This window comes from Tinamus guttatus, unplaced genomic scaffold (assembly GCF_059628265.1).
Source record: "Tinamus guttatus ecotype Peru unplaced genomic scaffold, ASM5962826v1 Tinamus_guttatus_pri_ptg000226l, whole genome shotgun sequence".
In the NCBI taxonomy this organism is placed as follows: Eukaryota; Metazoa; Chordata; class Aves; order Tinamiformes; family Tinamidae; genus Tinamus; species Tinamus guttatus.
In genome coordinates this window covers 2,014,795-2,035,000 of record NW_028288760.1, presented here as the reverse complement: position 1 = coordinate 2,035,000, position 20,206 = coordinate 2,014,795, and the positions used below count along the sequence as shown (strand labels likewise).

The 20,206-nt window shown below is 50.4% G+C and overlaps 1 protein-coding gene across 4 annotated transcripts; it reads right to left on the bottom strand.

The window, feature by feature from the left end:
* Positions 1-243: 243 nt before the first annotated feature.
* ADAMTSL2 (ADAMTS like 2) lies at positions 244-20,204 on the bottom strand. 4 transcript variants are annotated; one of them, XM_088525329.1, is made up of 18 exons: positions 20,076-20,204; positions 18,575-18,717; positions 17,832-17,907; positions 17,315-17,417; positions 15,536-15,681; positions 15,311-15,434; positions 14,476-14,556; positions 13,484-13,659; positions 12,509-12,848; positions 11,535-11,916; positions 7,017-7,120; positions 5,565-5,691; positions 3,887-4,100; positions 2,577-2,732; positions 1,792-1,962; positions 1,506-1,682; positions 1,181-1,325; positions 244-362 (listed from the first exon to the last, which is right to left on the bottom strand). In XM_088525329.1, the coding sequence occupies exons 1-18, from the start codon at positions 20,187-20,189 to the stop codon at positions 244-246; spliced, it is 2,898 nt and encodes a 965-aa protein (XP_088381455.1). In that variant the 5' UTR covers positions 20,190-20,204. The 4 variants fall into 4 exon arrangements, with proteins under 4 accessions (XP_088381455.1, XP_088381453.1, XP_088381452.1 ...); XM_088525327.1 differs by having other exon boundaries at positions 12,587-12,848; positions 20,076-20,189; XM_088525326.1 differs by having other exon boundaries at positions 17,832-17,904; positions 20,076-20,189.
* Positions 20,205-20,206: the final 2 nt, after the last annotated feature.

Genomic DNA, 20,206 nt, shown 5'->3' with positions numbered 1-20,206 from the left:
AAAACGGGTGCTCGGCTCCTTTGCGAGGGAAACAAGCGGGTGCTTTTGTGTCACAGCCCATGGGATGAATCACAGCTGGGATGAATCAAATACACCCGGGTCCACGTGCGGCGCCGAGCACGGGGGCTGCCACCACACAGGAGGGCAGCGCTGGCTTGGGAGAGGAAGCAGGAGGATGTTTTGCAATGGTGGAAAAAAAAAAACCTTTTTTTTTTTTTAAAAAAGGCAGTTTTTGGCCAGCCCCTAGGAGTGGGGCGCGCGGCAGGAGCGGCAGCAGGCCTTGCTGTAGTACCAGTGGCTGCACAGGTTCACCTTGATGGCCAGAGCGCAGTTGGTCCCCGCCTGGTCCTGGCAGCTGTCGTCTAAGGAAGAGATGGGGAGAAAAATCAAATGACATGAAAACAAAAAAAAAAAAAACTAAAAGTTGCAAGTTCTTTAATGCATTTTTCCCTTTCCTCACTCACTCCTTTTCCATCCTTGTTTCTTTTTTTTCTTTTCTACCATGCGCTGTTTGTGTAAGTGGAGGACACCCACTTCACCCTTGCTCACAGCAGTGATGTCCCCAGGACATGCAGGGAGACCGTGGCCACATCCCAATTGCATAACACCTGCAGGCTACTGCCTTTTGAGCCATCTTTTGCATAAAAGTAGAGGATTTAAGCTTTTTTATTTTTATCTTTTTGCCCCAAACCCACGGGATGCCCCAAACCAGGCTGCTCCGAAGGCAGCACCTCGCAAGCATCCCTGCAAAAATCATCTCCTGCTTCTGGGCTCTTGTCCCCTCCTTATCCCCTGATCCTGTTAAGGAATTAGGGCCATGTGTTCACTAAAGATCAGCGGGACTTTGAGCCAGCAGCGGCCAAGGGAGATAATGAGATAGTTACAAATCCCATTGGATGCTCGGGAGACCAAAATCATTAAAATAACAGTATGGAAGAAACACCCTCAACATGAGCTGGATCTCGTGCCGATGGCCACTACCGGTACTGATGCTACTCAGTATTACCTTAAGGTCAGGGCTCGCTGCTCGGGGTGTCTCCCCTCAATTTAATACATTTGTCTCCCAAAATATCCCTGCACAGGGAGACGGATGGGGCAGGAGAGCTGCCCCCAGGGCATCCCGGCCACGAGGGCCGTATGGAGGCGGATGCGTTTGTAGGAGCGGGGCCGCTCCGCTCACCTGGGGGCTCGGTGGGGCAGGGCTGCAGGTCGCAGGTCTGCTTGCCGACCGGCTTCACGAGCGGGTCGCAGCCCCGCACGATGTCTTTGCCCTGGTAGCACTTGACGTCCCGCATGCGCACGCCGATGCCGCACGTCTTGGTGCACTGCAGCGGGACAGAGCAAGGGGGGTCAGGACCGAGCTCGCTGGGGGCTTCAGCAAGGGATTGCAAGGAAAAGAGAGAGGTGGAGGGGGAAAAAAAGCCCCAAACACCCCAAGGGGGATGTCTGTGTTTGCAGCTTGGTGCAAGGAGCATCCCATGTGATTTCCCCCCGCAGCTCCCTACCTCCGACCAGGGCGTCGTGTACCACTTGAAGCAGGGCCGCTCGAAGCACGTGCTCTCCTCCACGGGCTTCTTGCTGGCGTCGCAGTCGGCGGTGGCGCGCGTCTTGATCTTCCCGTTGACGATCTCCAGGCACAGCACGATCCTCTTCTTGACGCCGCGACCGCACGTGGTGTTGCACTGTGGCGGGGGCAACAGGGATGCTTAGACTGCAGTCCCCTCACCCTGGGGGCATCGAGGGACAGGGATGCAGCTTCCTCCTGCATCCCGCAGCATCCATCCCGCTTACCCGCTCCCAGTCCTGCGCCAGCCAGGCCGGGGGGCAGTTCTTGTCGCCGCAGGGGTGGATGGCCAGGGGTTTGCTCTCCAGGCTGCACTGCGCCTCCGGCACCACGCGCCCGTCGCTCGTCTTGCAGTACACGTGCCGGATCATCCTGCCCTGCCCGCAGCCGCCGCTGCACTGCAAGGGCAAGGGGCAGCGGGGCGCTGAGCGGGGAGAAATCCCGCCGGGACCGCGAGCCTGGAGCATCCTCCCTCCAAACCCATCCGGGACGGGCAGCAACCCGGTTGGAGCATCCCCTTGGCTGGCAGGGGCTGCCCCGGGTGCACGGGCTGCCCTGGGGTCTTTGGTGGCCGCCAAGCAGAGAGGCTTGTATTTCCCATCCCAGCTGTTGCCATGGAAATTACTTATTTTTAGTCAATGCTAATGACTCAAAATATAGGTAAAAATAGCTGGAGAAGCAGGGTCTCCATGGCAGGAACGTGCAGGGAAGGAGCGGGGCGGGTTGGCGGTTTGGAGCATGCAGTGGAGGCATCGCCACATCAAGCTGGGAAGATGGGAAAACTTCAGGAACAGAGAGGAATCAGAGAGGTGCTTGGGATGGGCATCGTGTTGCAAGGAACCCAGCCCGGGCTCAGTGGAGCGCCTTGACCACTAACCTGATGACCAAAAGCCCCAAGGTTTGGGGCTGCTCCCAGATATAATAAAATAATGATGCATATATATATATACACACATATATATATAAAGAAAACAAAAAAATCCGCGCTCCCCCGTCCCGCGCGGGCGCTCACCGGCCCCCAGTCCGAGACGGTCCATTGGCGGTCGCAGGGCGGCCCCGTGCAGTTCTTCTCGGCCAGCGGGCGCGTGCCGGCGTCGCAGAGCCGCTCCTCCTCGGAGCAGCGGATGTCCCGGGTCACCACGCTCCGCTCTCCGCAGCGGGCCGAGCACTGCCGGGGCAGGGACACGGATGGGCCGGGGGGCCGCGCGGGCACCCCCAGCCCTCGCCCTGCGGCACCACGGGGATCATCTGGTTTAAGGCGCGATGCAAATTGGGGGCTGTTTCTTTTCTCTTTTCTTTCCTTTTTTTTTAAGTAAGCTTTTAATGTGAAACTAAACATGCACAATGAAAACACATTTATGTCTCTTGTCTTTAAAACAATCTGCAGCAAAACACCCCCCTCGCGCAGCCTGGAGCGGTTTGGGCAGACGAATTCACAGGGAGAGGAGGCGATCAATCCTGCCCCAGTGCTGAGCAAAGCCGGGATAAGCCCGGACAGCATCCACCAGCACATCCCCAGCTCTCCAAAACCTGCTCTTTTTATTTTAAATGCGCCTCTCCTGAGCCAAGTTGGCAGCGGGCTGCAGAGGGGATCCAAAGGGGATTCGCCACGCTGTCAAAACAGCGCCTGAGCCACAGGCACGGGGGGCTTGGCTCTATCCCACTGGGAATGGCAAAACGTCCTAAAAAAAATAGGAGGAGCTGATGTTTGAGTTGCAAACGAGGCATTTTGGGGAGCTTCCCAGCAGAGCTGGATGCTCTTGCAGAGTAAATGGGCCAGACTCAGGAAACGCTGGGCAAGGGCGAGCAGAACGAGACCACCCCAAAGGCAGCGCTGCAGCCCCTCGTCCAAGTGCTCGAGCTGCTCACACTGCGCTGCTGCTAAGGGGTTTGGATCTCCTTGGGGTGCAGGGAAACTGGAGGCGAGGAAGGGAATGCAGTTCTCATAGGAGGTGGGTGCTCCTGGTCACTCCTTGCAATGTTCTGAAGCTGCTGGGAACAAGCTCAGCCCCTGCGAAGGACGGGGCTGGATGAATATTCCAGGGCCAATTCCCTATCCGACCTTAGAGAGCAATTCTGCACCTTGCTTGTGCTCCTAGAGGATGAAAGCCCAGGAGGGAGCAATGGCAGCAGCCACATCCCCACAGAAGGGAACCAGGGGAGTCTTTTGGAGGAAGAAAAGTGTTGCTGGCTCACGCTGGACCAACGCAAAAGCTTCCAACCCAAAAAGGAGTCTCAAACCCCAAAGGGAGCAGCCAAGCGCACACGAGCTCACCCCGGTGCTGCCTTGGGCCCCAGGGCCGCACAGTGCCAGGGATTTACCTCCGACCACTCCGACATTTCCCACTGGGGCCCGCAGGCGGGATTCTTGCAGACTTTGCGCTCGTCGGGCCGGGTAATGTCGGCGGATTCGCAGAGATCGCTGTAGACGGAGCTGTCAAAACCAGGAGAGATCATCTTCCAGCATCGGACAATCCGAAACTGGTAGCCTTCCCCGCAGGTGCGGGAACACTCGCTCCAGCTGCTGGTCTCCCACCTGCGGGAAGAAGCAAGAGAGGCCGGCGCTGCAGCACGGGCGCCCGCGCCGCGGGGCCAGCGCTCACAGGGACACGGCGGCAACGGCAACAAGGTGACACCGCGCTGCAGAGCCAGCAGATGCTTTGTAGGGGATGGGGTATTTGATGGTGCATCCCCTCTCTGAGGGCCCAAGGATGCTAACATCACACTGCTAGCAGGAAAAACAAGCCAGTGCAATGACAAAGGGATCAGCCCTGGAAGAACATGAGCAGCCCCCTCCTGTCCCCCACCACCATTATCTTTCCTTACAAGTGGGATGAAGCTCCTGCATCCAGGGGAAGGACCAAAAAGGGGCTCTTATATTAGTCTAGACTTTTACAGCATGGAAACAGCACAATAATTCTGACCTAAGTAATAAAAACCATTGCTCCATCCCAGACCAGCTTTTTTTTTCTCCTTTACAGCACTAAAGCCACGCAGTGCAACCAGCCTGGCTATAAGGAACGGTTGCTGTTATAGGAGACCGGTGGGATAACGTGCACAAAAAGAGCCCTAAAACACTTGCACTAACACTATAAATTTAATGCAAACCCAGAGGAAGGTCCCCACGGGACAGGCGGGTTCCCAGCAGCAGTCGCCTGCCCACAGCTTTTCAGGCCCAAATTGCAGCATGGGGTCAGCCCCACAGTTTTGCTTCCCGGCCCTTGTTGTCCGTGCTCACCACGGTTACAACCAGAGGATCATCCAGCACCAGCCACGGGGCTGGAGAAGTAACATCCCAAGCCAAGAAACCTGCAGGGAGCAGCTCCTGGGGAGCCCCTCGCTCGCTCCAGCCGCATGACGAGGACCCACAGGAAGGAGCCGAGGGGGACGGCGCGAACACACTTGTTCCCACACGGGATGCAGAGATGTTAGCACGGACAGAGCCCCGTGCTCACCCCACTGCCCTCCCCAGCACATCCAAATGCCACTTGCGGTTATCCGAGAGGAGAGCAAGCGCGGCCCCGGCAGCCCTCGGCGCGCGGGATCGCTCACAAACAGCACTGAGTACTGCGGGATACGGACTTTGCAGGTTGGCTTCTCCCTTCCCTCGTCCCTGGGAACATCCGGATCCCTGGGAATGTCCTGGGCTTTTCCCCTTGGGCAGACGCTGCCGTCTTGCCCATAACTGCTATCGTGAGCCTCAAAGCGAGCAGGTTCCTGCGGCCAGACCCAGCAATGCACTCAAGCCACTTGGATAAGGTCTGGAGTGAAATCCAGCCATTCTCCCAATGGGAACATCAGCCAGATCAGGTTTTCTCAATAAAAACCTGCATCAGGAGGAAAACCACCCCGCGCCGGCACAGCAGACTGCTCCGGTCTGCTCATGGCCACGAGCGGAGGAAGCCCGGCCGCGTTGCGGAGCAGGAGCCACGGGGGCTCAGGGCTTTCTCCCCATCCCGGCTCCCCGCGCCGATCCCCCCGGCCGGGAAGCGCCGTGTACCTGGGCTGGCACTCTCTCCCCGCACAGAACTCATGGACCGGCTCGGGACGGGTCATGGCATCGCAGTACGTATCGTCCACTTCGATGCCGTCATAGCGCACGCACATGGCGTACGTGGACATCACGCCTGGTGTCGGAGAGAACACACACAGCAAAGGACGCTTGGCGAGTCTGACATCCCAAAACACCTTTTTTTCCACCACCCCCCCTTTTCTTTGAGCTGCATTTTCCAAAACGTGCTCGCAAAGGGGAGCAGCAGACCCAACTTGACAAGGGAGGACTGAGTGGCATCTCCTGGGCACTCAAAGAGCACAATTGCAAACAAAACGCTCAAATCGCAACCCAAAACGAGTCTCTCCAGCCGTCTGCTCAGCCCTGCAACCCAAAATGCACCCACATCACGCTCGGTCCAGGGCCTCCCCTCCTCCTCCTCGCAGCAGCACGCGAGACCGAGCATCATCATACCCAGACATTCCCCCTGCGTTTGCAAAGTCCAATCTGGGCCCTGGCTGGGGACCAGAGGCCGCTTCTGGCTACAGGTAACAAGAATTTCAGCTCTCAGGAACATATGGTTTGCATGAAGCTTAAAAAAAAAAAAAAAAAAAAAGGAGAGATCTATGGCTCTTGACATTGTATTGCTTCTCTGCAATATGTCATCAAGAAAAGGCAATGAGACTGGGGAAGTTTAAGTAAAATATTGGCCTGCTGGCTGCAAGCTGGGGCAAGGCAGCCTGCCCCAGCCAAGGAGAAAGGCTGTCCAGAAAGGACTGAAAAGCTCAAAACTATCCTTGATCATGTGGGCAAGAAGGTCTGAGGGACGGGGCCAGCCTAGGAGCCAGAAAGTGTCACCCATTTGCCCCCCGCTCTGCAAAAGGCAGCAAAGAGGGGCAGAGATCAGGTGGCTTGAAGAATTTGGAAGTGGCAAAAAGGTGGAAAATTTACACCAGAAGAATGGAGGCCAGGCCCGGTATTGCTGATGTCTGTGTTGCTGTGCCAGATTTGCTCTGTCGTGGCTGTGATCACATTCTGGCACAGGGAAAAGAGTGGAAACAGCGGGAAAAATAAATAAATAAATAAATAAAAATCAATCAATATGTATAACATATGCAGATATATATATTATATAAAAATTAAAAACAAATAAACAAATGCTACTTTGCTTCCTGCTGGAGCTGAATAGTCTTCAAGTATCACACTGTCAAAAAGCAGCTGAAGCTGCAAAAATATAAGAACAGTCCAAAAGGGTGGGAGGGAGGGAAAGGTAAAAGGAAAAATCCCACTGGGCTGCAGCGCTTTCAATCACCTCCCTGTCACGATGTCCCAGGTCCCCAGAGCCACCACAGTCCGGCCCGGGTGACAGGTACCGCTGGGGACGGCGCTTTGGGGGACGCTCGCGCGGAGCGAGCGCAGGACGCGGACGCGACTCGCGCACCGGCCGCTGGCGTGGGCTACCTGTAGTGCACGTGGAGCTGCAGGGCTCGTGGGAAGAGAGCTTCCACCTGTACATGTCAGCCGCACTCACACCTTGGCCCTTCCTTAACAACTTCAATCTGTTTCTAGCGATAAGCAAAAGAAAGAAACAAAAATAAAAAAAAATAAAAAGCATTTATCAGCAGAGGCGCAATGCAGCCGCAGACACACACACACACACACGATCAGCTGGAGGTTGGGTTCGGGTGCAAGGGGGGAAATATTTGCTTCATTTGCCAGTTAGGTTCATTTTTTTTTTTTCTGATTTGGGGTTTGTTTGTTTATTGATGGTGCCGGTTTGTTTAACAACATACCTGTCCTGAGCCCCAAGTAGAATCCCCAGCCCGGTTAGAGGCAGAGCTTCCACTGTCTAGAAATAGAGAGAATGGGATAAAAATACCCACAAGCAGAAACAGTTCAGAATTTAACAAAGTTTGCATTGTTTTTTTCCTTTTTTTCCTGCTCAGATACACCTGGCCCTCGGCACACAGCGCCTAAAGGTGCAGTATCTCCTCCCCTGGGACACGGGCGCCGAGCCCGACTCCCTCCAACCTTTCCGGCTGCTCGCGCCTCCCCGGCTCGCTCCTTGCCAAAGCCGGTTGCTTCTCCGATCACCTTTGCTTTTAACCCCAAAGACATGCCCTGCACCGACCCGTCACCCGGGCTTAGCTTTGCTAATCCCGCAATCTCATTAGTTTTGCTGATTTTTTTATTTTTATTTTTGCAATCCCGTAGGAAAGGCTGCGCTCGCGCACGTAACGCCGGCGGGAGAGGAGCAACGGGTTCACGCTGATGTTCACCAAGAAGCACTCGTCCAAGCAAGGATAGCGGCTGGGCCCAGGGATACTGCACCTTTACACCCAGAGGCTCCAGCCCTGCAAGTGTCTGCACTGGTTCAAATAGCACCCAAGGTCGTATCCTGACATCCAGTTGGCTCTGGCCTGGCAAGATATGCAGCTCATGTGATTTCTAGGCAGCAGAAGCTCTGAAATGGCCTTATTTGTGTGGCCGTAGGAAAAGGAAGAAAAAAAAAAAAGAAAAAAGAAAAAAAAAAGTTCAGGTCTAGTCTACGAACTAGAGCTTTAAAGGGACACTGTTGACAATCCCGGAGTTTTCCTTTCCAACCCTCCCGCCTTCCCTTGTTAGCCACAACCTCCTGCAAGGATTAACAACAGCAAGTTCATTTTGCTGCTGGATTTGGCCTGTATCGTTTCTGGAGATGGTCATTTCCTGCCTTTGAGATGAAACTGAAGTGAATGGGGCCATTTTTGTGCAAAAATAACCACCTTGGCTTGCTATAAGTAGAGCTTTATCTTGCCAAAACAGCTTTAATAGGTGCCCAGAATCACCCAACGATATCACCTCACCTATGGCTTTGCCAACTGCAGCTGCCCTGGCTGGAGGGGCTCACAAAGCACTTGTCTTCAGCAAGACCCAGTAAAACAGCAGTCAAGAGCTGTTGGTTTTATATCTCTGTTTATATATATACACACACCCAACCCCAAATATGCCTTGTATCACAGCTGGGGATACAAAACCCTTCAACAGTGTCCCTTTAACACGTGCAATCTCATCTAAAGAGCTTCTTTTATGTGGAAGGAGTTGACAGGGACAAGCTTTAGCTAAATCAGCCATTGGTCATAGGGCAGCATTTAGTTCTCCTGCCCTGCTGAGCAGACAACGCTTATTTTGGTTTCTTCTAAGGGCAGATAGCAGCAAGTTGTTCTACAAGCAAAGCTGGAGGGGGTTTTTATTATTATTTTTAATTATGATCCTTATTACAAAGTCAATACTCTCGTCCCTGCCCGAACTCCTGCGGCTGCTTCTGATGCCAATAACAGCACAAAACAGCACCAGGCCATCTCGGCAAGACGCACGTCAGCCCTCACTGAAGATCCCCCACCCCAGACATATCCACCTCACAGCTTTTTCTGCCTAGCAGTGACAGCCCAAACCCAAAATAGTATCAAACTGCAATTAGGGCCTCAACTCTGCTGCTTTGGGTGCCAGGCAGGAGTTTTAACACTGGTTTCATTGACATGAGCTTGGCCATCGCCCACAGCCCAGCAGGCTGCAAGCAGAGCTGCATGCATTAAGATGCACCTGGGCTCAGATTAATACATAATTTATTTGGGCAGAGTGGAGGGGCAAAAGAAGTGGTAATGGAGCAGATGTGCCCAGGTGCGGCAGGACCATAGTCCCTGCTTGGCACTTAATCCTCTCCCCCTCCTCACAGCTTTCCATAGAACAGCTATTACTTTATTATTTTTTTTTTTAAAATCAAAAACACACTTTTTTTATTCCAGAGCAAGAGGAAGACACAAGAGAATGTTTTGGAAGAGGCAGGGGGGGAAAAAAAGGTGGGGAAGTGCAGTGTTTAAGGAAGGATACTAAAGGGCTTTTCATTATTGCAATGCTTGATACCACTCTTCACAGGGGCCTTGAGTAAGGGTTCATTGAAACCTTTAAAAAAAAAAAAGAGCCATCTGAGAGGGGAGGCACCAGGGAATAAAGGTAGGAGCTTTATTGTTCTACAGATGACTGCACTAGATCCATCCCTGGTCCCCTCTTTTAAGCATCTGTCTGCCCTGCCCTTGTGATATTAGGGCTGCCCTGACTTCTAATGCCCTCCACAGCCCCCATATTCCAAGCAGGAGACACAGGTGCCTCCCGTGCCAAGGTCGCTGGCGCTCGCTCGGCTCCACGCGAGCCCGTTGGCGCGTGCCCAGCTCCCGCTCCAGGCCGGGACAAGGCACCAGGGCGGCCAGTGCTCTCCACGCTTGTCAGAGTGCTAACGAAATGCTTGCTTTGGCAGCCAGAGGAGACGTTTCCAAGCCAAGCCAGGGGAAAAAAAACACGATAGACTCAAGCCCTTGGCAATGTTTTCATGCTCTTATCATTAAGGCGGCTGTTGATGCATTTGGCTGCATGGACATTTTCTTAAGTACAAGTTTCTTTAATAGAAGCTAGCGTAAGTTCTGGAAAATAAGGTTAACAACAACCAGAAAACATTTGGGCAGTGCTCTCTACATCTTCCAAAGTTAAGCAGCATAATCTGCGTTCTACTGGGGGCAACTGAAAGACAGAAGGTCAAAGTGAAGTGCCAGGAAGAGAAGCACAACAGATTTGGGTGCTGCAAGGCCAGACATGGCCCAGAACAACCTGGAAGGACAGTCGATGGGGAGCTGAATCCACTGCCATGCCTGGGATCCCAGGGATCCTGGGATATTCCCAGTGCTCCCACTTCAACACAAGCCCTCCTGGGAATGCTCCAGTGGGCGGCTGCACGCCAAGGGCAGCTCGTTGCCCATCCAGTGACCGCCCCATCCCCAGCCCCATCAAGAACTCCAAGCTCCAAGCGCTTCCAAGCACGCTGCCGCAGGCTGAAGGCTGCACTTTGGCAGTCCAGAGGCCACTTCCAAGCCTGACCTACAGTACAGCCATAAACAGGCTGGATGCATCCCAAGGCGCTGCTGATCCACATTTGGGCTCTTCCCCTTGGATCATGACTTCTGCATGCGTTTATGGGGAAGACAACAGCCTGCTTGCACTGATCCAGCCAAGGGACATTTGAGAGGTTTAATCTGTATTTTCAGCACCCAGAATAAGACTCTTGGAGGGAAACATGTGGCTGAAGGGCCAGCATGTTGCCCAGAAAGAGACTTTGCCCACACCCTGGGCAAAGGTCCCACTTTTGTGCTGCCTGAAGCATCTCAGGCACCAGACATAGATACATGGACAGGGAGTACCCAGAGGCTCCCTTTTACCAAGCCCTTGCACAAAGTCATTTAAGCACAGATTACACTGTTTTATACCTCCCTGCCGCATTTACCAGCTCATAACCAGTTCGTAGAACATGCACTTCAAGATCCCTCTATCAACTGCTTTATGACATTCTCAGCAGAGCAGAGGTTTATTGGATAAGACAGTAAACTCAGGCTATTAGTGTAGGCCCTACAACACATCCTCGTGGCTCTGCTCTGCCTTTCCTGCAGGAGTTTGGCAAACAGGGCTCTACCAGGAGCTGCTTTAGGCCCTGTCTTGCTAAAGCAAGTGATGAGGCTGGCTGTGGGGGGCAGTCAAAGTAGGTAAGAGTGGGCCAAAGCCAACTTCTGCTGCATGAGAGCTAGAAGGAAGGGCCTGGGGGAATCTGTGCTGGACATCAAGAGAAAACAAAAATAACAAAGAGGTTTCTTTACGGCCAGGGCTCTGATGACATGTTACAACAGATGGAGAGCAATGAGCAAGTTGACAACTGCCAGCACGGACTTGTCAGTGTCCCCTCTAGGGAGGGCTGTGAGCTTTCTTCTTGCTTAAATACTCTAACTTTCTGCTCCCAACTTTGATCTTTCCTTTCCAATTACATCTTTTTATGACATCTTGCCCCACTTACCTTCTGGCCTCCAAAGAAGATAAAGCATGTACTGGGGGTCTACCCTTAGCACAGCTTAAGTTAAGAACAACAAGAAATAGGATTGACTATGAAGACATATCTCCTACCTTGCTTTGTGGGTTCTGTTTCCTTGGGGGCTGGTCATGGTGACAGTAGTGTTTGAAAATGGCATCTCCGCCGATGTGTTGACAGCTTTGCCATTGCTCAGCTCCATGTAGGTGCCATTGATGGAGTAGGTCATGACGCCATCAGTATCCTCATAGTCAACATAGAGGCTGTCGATGTGGGAGCCCACAGAGTTGACTGGGTCTCCCTGGGCAAAGATACTGTTCATGGTCATGTTGAGAACCAGCTCCTTAGAGTCCGAGCTCTTGTCCAGCAGTTTGTCAGTGATCGCGTTCTCCGAAAGAAACTCCCTGGAGCTGAACCTGGGGTCAAAGTCTTTGTCATCATGGTCTGTCGGGTAAGTAGACCTGGTTACGTTTGAATCTAGATTGGAGCCAACAGGGGAAACGGTGATGACCACAAGATGAAATGTATTTGGAGCAGGAGGTGCAAGCAGCTCAGAGCAGCAAACAGGCCTGGGCAGCTGGAGAGGGAGCTTGGGACAAGGAAGAGCAATCCAAGGAAACTCAGCCCACACGCACAGCGCAACCGTGTTGGGAAAGTACTCCAGACAGGGAGGCAAGGGCCAAGAGACGGAAAGGATGCAGCTGGTGACCATGCCAAGGCAACAGCAGAGGTTAAGGAGAGAGGGAACTTCACACATCCAGGATGGCCTAGCTCTCCTCCCCACGAACAAGGCAGGAGGGCAGGCTGCAAAGTGAGCCCTGTGGGATGTTAGCAACGGCCATCACGCCACCCACCAGAAACCAGAACCTGAAGGGCAAAGAGGTTCTATAGGGGGAGACATTTTAAAGAACTTTCCAAGGTTTTCCCCCTCCTCCTACCAAAAAAAATAAAAATAAACAAAAAAATACAGCAGAATCAGAGCAATTTCAATTTCCAACATTAAGAAACAGAGCAGTTCTCAAAAAGAGCTCTGGAAAGCAGAACAGTGAGGCCCAAGTCTCCTCCTTACCTTTGGGTTGTTTGCCCTTCAGTTTTGGCTCACAGTCAATAGTTTCTGTTCTTTCATAGACCTCATTGGTTTCCTGACCTTTGCTCAAGTTTAAGTCTTCCTCTGTGTCCTGCCTTCCAAACACCTGGTTCTCCAAATCTATCCTTTCCCTGGAGATTTTCCCAAAATAAGTTGCGTTGTGTTGGATAAAACCCAATGGCACATCTCCATCGAACTCTCTGCTTTCTTCACTATCTGACTCAGAAAAGGTATAGTAGATGGGCTGCAGATTTGAGTGTGGCTTCCTCAAGAGAGTATATTCAAATGTGATGGATGGATTCTTGCCATTTTGATTCCAGACCTGAAGACACAAGTGAAGTTATTAGCTGATGCAGTAGACATATGGCACGCAAAGCTTGTGATTAGTCTTGGAATTGATGGTTGATATCTATTTCACTATTTCCAGTCTGCTTTCCATCATATTGTCAACTTCTTATGACTAGAACAGCACAGTTTGCCAAACATTATTTAGCAGCACTACCCTCAGCACCAGACCACGGGCTGGAAGCCCTAGGATTTACTCCTTCCTCTGCCAGTGAGTGACCATAAGCACTTGGACAACTTGCATAACGTTTTTGCATTTTCCTCTTCAACTGCGTAAGACAGAGCTAATAATTACTCTGCTTTTCATGAGGCAGACTGAGATGAGGTGGAAGGTTATGAACAGTCCCTTGCACAAACCTACTCCCACTGCGCTGCAGTGAAACAGAAGCCCATATCTACCAGCACAGAGATGCTTCCCACCCATCTAGATTGGCCAAGATCTTCCTGTACAGCTCCCCTAATGTCATCTTGTTGCTGTACACAAGACTTGTCCACCAGCAACTAACACACTTAAGAGCCAGACAGCCAGGAGAACAAAATAGTCAGTAAGATGCAGCATCATTTTCCCCTGCCCCATCACATGCAACCTTACCAACTTGGATCAAAACACACCATTATATTCAATCCTTGATTTGTTGGTCCTTGTGCAACGATGTACTCTATGCCGGTCTCATAGACATCCATGGGCCTGCGGTACTTGAATACTGTGCCTGCAATGTTGAAATTCTTCGGACTGTCAACTTTGTAGTTCCCATTGAAGAAATAGTAACCAGCTTCATCAGCCACAGCTTAAAACAAGAAGAAAAGCAATTGGTTCTACCAAATGTAAGAGGATGCAATATTATCACTTGCACATTCAGGGCATAAAATTAAGGGTTTTAATAAATTATTACTATAAAGTAATACTATATTTACAACACTACATAAGTAGAATCTCAAAATTCTGGGTCACTTCTGCATTACAAGCTCTTATCAAGAAAAGGCTGCTGTTGCTTATGAGTCCATGGTACCTCTCAGCCTTTCAGCATTTGCACAGCATAAAAATATTAAATGCTAAAGGTTTTGCACACTGCAGACAAGACTATGAGACTGCCTGCACCAGGAGTCCCACACACTTGGGAAACAAGTGTGTGAATCTGTTGGTGAGCGGGGAAAACAAGGCTTTGCCCATCTCTTTGGGCACAGAATTCACCCAGGTGCCACTCATACATCAGCAGGGTGACTTGCAAGTCACATCTCTTTGCTACTGATGTCACTCAGCCATTCCTCATTGCCCGAGCAGTAAGAGACCAAGGAAACCATAAGAGAGATGAACTCAGTCATTTATGATCCAGCACTAGTGTATTTGTCACAACACTGTGAAACAGAAACAACATTGACCAACAGTTTCTGCAATAGAGCAGTCAAAATTGAAATACACAGTCCAGACCTTCAGACCGGGTACATCAGGGCATTTCTCTTCCTTTCAGAGTGGCTACAGTTTACACCAACTGTGGATTTAGCACATATCTGCAGCAAAACTAGGTTCATATATTTGTACTGGGGGAGAAGGATTAGTCAGCACACAGATGCTTTGCAGCAAAGTACCGAGAGGTTATACACACCCAGAACATCTGCAGATTTTTTCCGCTCTACTATCTGGATATCTCTTGCTCCAGCAGGAATGTGTGTTACCAGAGAATAGCCTATGGAAAAACTACACATTAACGAAAAGGAAAGCTTTGTAACAAATAAACTGACAAAATACTCTCAGTAGTCAACACTTGTCATTGCATGCAGAAATTCAAGATTATTGTAACGGAAGGTACATGGAAAGCCTGCTTTGTTAGCTAGAGAAGCTGACCAGTGGTTCAGCACAGGCACAAGTACCAGCCGGTCTTTCAGAACTCCACAGTGAGAAATAACAACTTGTTTCTCCTCCAGCTTCTTTGTTCCACGCTAGAAAACTAACAGGAGAAACTCTCATAATTCCCCCAATGTTACGGAAGCTGGCTCTGACTAATGCTCTCAAAGGATCTATTTATTAAAGCATTATTCCTAAAATGACTATATTTAGGACAAGTAAGTTCTGTTGCCTTACACCACACTAATTTTGGAAATTCTGGATTTTCAAAGTATCCTAGCTTCCTGTTATTACACAGCCTTCGTTTCTAGGCTTGCTGGGTCAAAAATAAGACTAAAACTAACACTGGACTCTTACATAATCCTAATTCACCATTCAATGTGAAAATCTTGGACTTCTGAGAAGTGTCATGCAAAGTTACCACTTTTCCTGAGAGGAGGCTTTCCCCTATATCCTCAATATGTAAGAACAGTTCTTTAACACAGACGGAATATGTGGAAAAAGTAAAAGATGGCAGCTGGCAAGACCTGAGAGTGGCTTACCAAAACACACAGTTTGCTGATATAAATAAAGCAAGAGATCCCTTAAAGTCTTACCAAGATGAGAATTTCCTTTCCGGTAACTCCCAGTCACATGAGTGCAGCTGCTCCCATCTCCTTGGCAAACTCCACATTTATCCAAAGTGTGGGTGGAAAAGAGAATGCCATCGCATCCGATCGGCTAGAAAAAGGGTAAATAGAGCATTGAGGGGCAGGCAGATATTGCACCCATAGTAATTTTCTGAATGCTACTAACAATATTTTGCTATAATGTTTAACAACCTCACATTTTCCAGACACGCAAACCCCTCGGAAATCAGTGTATTTGCAGGATGTTCCATCCCGAGCCTGAACCATTAACTGTCTCTGACCATCCACAGTGGTGCAATGGAGGTCACAGGGCTTGCTAGAAATGTGAACATAGTCATCTACGGGGAAAGGATATAGAGATATATTCAAAACAGCAGAAACACAACAAACTTGCATTCTACCAGTGTCAAACGAATCTCTGCCAAGCTAAACAGCAGCAGCAACAACAGAATTGCACAGCAGCCAGCGTTTCAGAAGCTGCCATCCCTGGTGTCCTCAGGCTGGCCAGGGGATTTGGCTTCTGATGGCCCGGCCGCCCACTGCTGCAAGCCTTGGCATGGCCACAAAGGGCTGCTCTCAGCTTGCCACCGCAAGCCTTGGTCACATCAGAGCAGTAAGGGCCAACACTGGGCAAAGATTTGCAGCAGTGGCCACATATTACAAACATATGCATGCTTATACATGTATTAAATACTGATATACAAGTTAGGTTAACAGACATATACTCTGATAAGTAGATATACATATAAAACTATATTTAAAAATGATAGCAGTTTAAAGTAGGAACATTTTTCTTTAACATTAATCTAAGTTGGACTACATTTGCCCTTTGCTTCCTGCAGATAATTGGGTGGCCACATGCACCAGCACAGTCGCAAGACCACATACATCCAACATATACTATAATATCCACAGGAAACAAGTGACAAATTCTTATCTGCATCAAAAACCCAGTGCTAAGACATTACACTCAGCCAATTAGGGAGCAGTTATATACCCACTGGCCTCCGCGCCCAAGACAGCATCAATTTCAAAACAAATCACCCAGGAGCCACTTGAATGCCTGCTAAAACACAAAACAATTCACTGTAACTAAACGTAGTCACTATTTGAGATTATTCACCAGAACAAAGAAACTGTCACCTTGCCATAGGACAGGGACAAAACTGGCCAAATGGCTATAATTAACCAGCCTGACCCCATTTTGTGGGGTAAGTTTTACCAAGATTGCAAAGATTTATCACAAAAAGAGAGGCAACAAGTCATTTCATTAAGCATAGCTGTTAAGCATGTACAGACACACCTACAATATAGAAATTGGTGATAGAGTTAAATGCTTCTGGGAATCCTAATAAACCTGCACTTAGGAACCTAACTCCCTGCAAGCAAAGGGGTCTCAGGGCCCCAAGAAATTCTTGAAGCTGGCCAAGAATTTCTAAAGCTTTACTTTGGTGGGAGTTAGGTACCTAAAATAAGCACATCTCAGTCTCTTGGAGATGACTCCAAGTCATCTGCACAGCTTCAACTGCACAGATGGGCTGACTCAATTCATCCCAGGGACATTTGTCAGCATGCACAAGCTGTGTAGGAGGAGGCAAATGTCACGGACATGTAGGAGGCCAGTAATGGTCACAGTTCAAGGGACATGTGGCATGTAAAGCAGATGCCCCTGGCCAGCATGGACCATCTCCCCCTGCTCCCATCCTCCTCCTCCATCCCCATCGCTCTCTGGTCCTTCGCAATGGTGACCAGGGTGGACTGCAGGCTGCAGCCACTACTCTTTTTTGCCATTTTATTTCTGAGCTACCCTGCAGTTGTGAAATGCTCCTTTCAACTCCAAAGACAACTGGATGTGTCTCTGAAAAGCACTTTAAAACATCAGAGGAAGAGCCTTCCTGCAGTCTATAGCATCATAGCTATCAAAATATTTTGGCGAAGCATTAAGAAACCACACAAAGAATGTCTTGTTACCAGGATATAAAGGTTTCCATTGATACGTTCGTCCGTTATACACATGGGAGTTAAAGGATGAACACTGCTCCTCTCGAAAGCTCCTTCCGTTCGCAGGGCACTCCTAGAACGGGATACATTAATATCCTCATGAAAACAAAACGCAGGGGAGGTTTCCAGTGCAACTCAAGTGGTTGCAAAGAACGTGTCACAGCCTGACCACAGGGCTGCTGCCACTTCCTCCTCCTCCTCCTCCCCAGGAGGCTGAAGGTCTGAGCATCCCAGCTTGGGGAGGGAGATTCCCAGGGCAAGGACCCTGCTGGGTTTTACAGCCCCACAGCTCCAGCAAAGATCCCAAAAGCACCTTTTGTAGAAGGGAGAAAGTGAGGGAAAACTCCAGCTGCTCAGTGGGATAAGGGGGTGAGCAGATGACCATTACAGGACAGATGGCATCCCTTCTTGGGAAGAACCCTTAAGTGCCACTGCACTAATCAAGCTTTGTTTTCAACGTTCCCAGTGAGAAAAAGGATATCCTTACTTGTACTTTGCAGAGCTGGTATCTTTTGGATGTTCCAGTGCAAGTTTTATTAGCCAGCCCACTCACTGACTTTCTTCTGAATAAAGAAACGATGGTTAGACAGGAGGTCAGGAATTCTCCTCTTCCCTTCTTTAAATAAAAGGCTCATCCTCTTCTTCCGCATGGTCTCTGTGTCCATGTGGACAAGCCACAGAGATACACCAGGCTCTCACTGCAGTCAGTAGCAAAGGTCTCATGGGCTTTACTTGGGTCATTAATTACGACATCTTGGGGGTATCACGGGGAAGGAGGACCCCAGGGGCAAGGTAACTGCTGGACAGTCTTCTGGACAGCCCAGAAGGGACACACCATGCATGGGAGCAGCCTAGATCAGCACCCCAAGTCCAACCCTGCACTGTCATGTCCAAGGAGCCTTGAGGATGGGCTTAGCCACCTCTATTGCCCGTCTACCCCAATTTCCTGCTGGAAAAGCCTCAGGAGCTACTGGGTTGGTCCTCCTAGAACCCAGGCACATGCTCCTCTTGTCCAAGCACTTAGACACACTTACCTTCTGCAAAGGGGGGATTTGCCCAACAACACCTTTTCCCCTACATCTATCAAGGGATGACCTTCTGGATCAAATTTACCTCCAGCGTATGAGCTCTAAAGGCCATGGATGGCTTCACTAGGGTTGCTGCAGGGGTTTTTATCCCCTCCTTCCTACTCCCGTGCAGGGAAGGAGCCGCGTGCTTTGCGCGTGGTACCTCTGCCGGAGGCAGTGCCTCTCCTGGGATTTGACGCCTCCCCCGCAGGTCCTCGTGCACGCGGTCCACTTGGTCCACTCGCCCCACCAGTGCGCAGTGACGTCCGCACCTTCCTCCAGGCTGTTCGATGTCTGCGCCAGGTCCTGGTTGTAATGCCAGCACTTATGTTTGGAAGCATCCAAATACCAGGGTAGTCACATGCATGACCCACAAGTATCTCCCACTCAGACTATTCTGTGGTGTTGTGTTTCTGCCCCTAACAGGGCATTTTCTGCTGCATTTGAGACCAAATCTGAGGTCTCCATCTTGCAAGAAATGCTGCATTTTCTCAAAAGCGTTTTCATTACAAGTTAGAATGAAATGGCAATTTCTAGGATGCCTTGGGAAAGGAAGTATTCATTGTTTAGCTCAGTTGGCAGAATGGAGCTAAACACCAAGCTCTAACCTCTCCAGCTCTTGCAGCGCTGACACTGTTCCACAATAAATTCAGGAAGCTGAAGAGTCAGTTACAGCCAAAGACATAACCAAAAGCTTAAATCAACTCTTGCAAAACACAGGGCAGAACATAAACCCTGTTGTAAGGGAGGGTTAAGGGTGAAGCAAGAGCAGAAACCACCTCCCATCCCACTCAGCAGCCAGACAGCAGCCCAGCCTGTCTTTCCTATGGACACTGGCAGACCAGAGGAGCCCAACATCAGAGATTACCACTTCAGGAGGGTCTTTAGCCCCAGCTCCAATGGGCTGATGTGGAGAAACACAAGTTGCTGGTTGCACATGTCAGCCCAGCACTTCAGAGGAGAGAGGAGCTGCTGGATGCCAAAGCAAGAGCTCAAGCTCTTCAACACGCACTGCATCCAGGCTCCCCTGCCCTGTCACCATCACATGTCACCACCACATGTCCACACCTAAGAAGAGATGGTTTGTTGAGGGGCAATGCATACTGTTTCCCCCATGAAGAATAGTCTGTTGTCAATGTGTTTCTATTAATTCTGTGCTTACAAGGACAGCAAAGTTTTAGGCAAAAACCACGAGCTCCAACCACTGCAGGAACCAAAGAGGCATCACTGAGACTCAAGACTGGGTCATTGCCTTTTAGACCTTCCATACCAATCTGTGCATGCACTCAGCCACAGACAACTTAGGTTAGCACCAGGCTGACAAGTCAAGTCACAGGCCCTCGCTGCAGACTTGATATACGCCAGCAGATCCCACCATCCCCAGATTATTCATGACAATTCATTAAGCTGCTGTAGCACAATTTTCTCTCTGGCCCTGGCATATCTGACTAAGCAACCTGTTGAATTGGGGGTAACTTTATACCCACACCATAAACAACAACCCTTGGTCCTCACAGAGGAAAGCAGCCACGGGAAGAACCGGGACCTCAGCAAGTCTCTGGCACAGGCAGCTGGAGAGCCTGGAGCTCTCCTTCAGCACCCCACATACCCGGCACCCACAAACCCACCTCCAAACACCCAAGCAGACCCCTACCCAAGCTCACCTGCGCTATCACCAAGGCGAGGTTGCCCACAAAGAGGACGAGGGCCACCGTGCCCCTCAGACGGGACTGCTCACGGAGAAAGACGCTGCTCCACCGCCGCTTGGGCATCTTCATTCTGCAAAGCGAGCGGA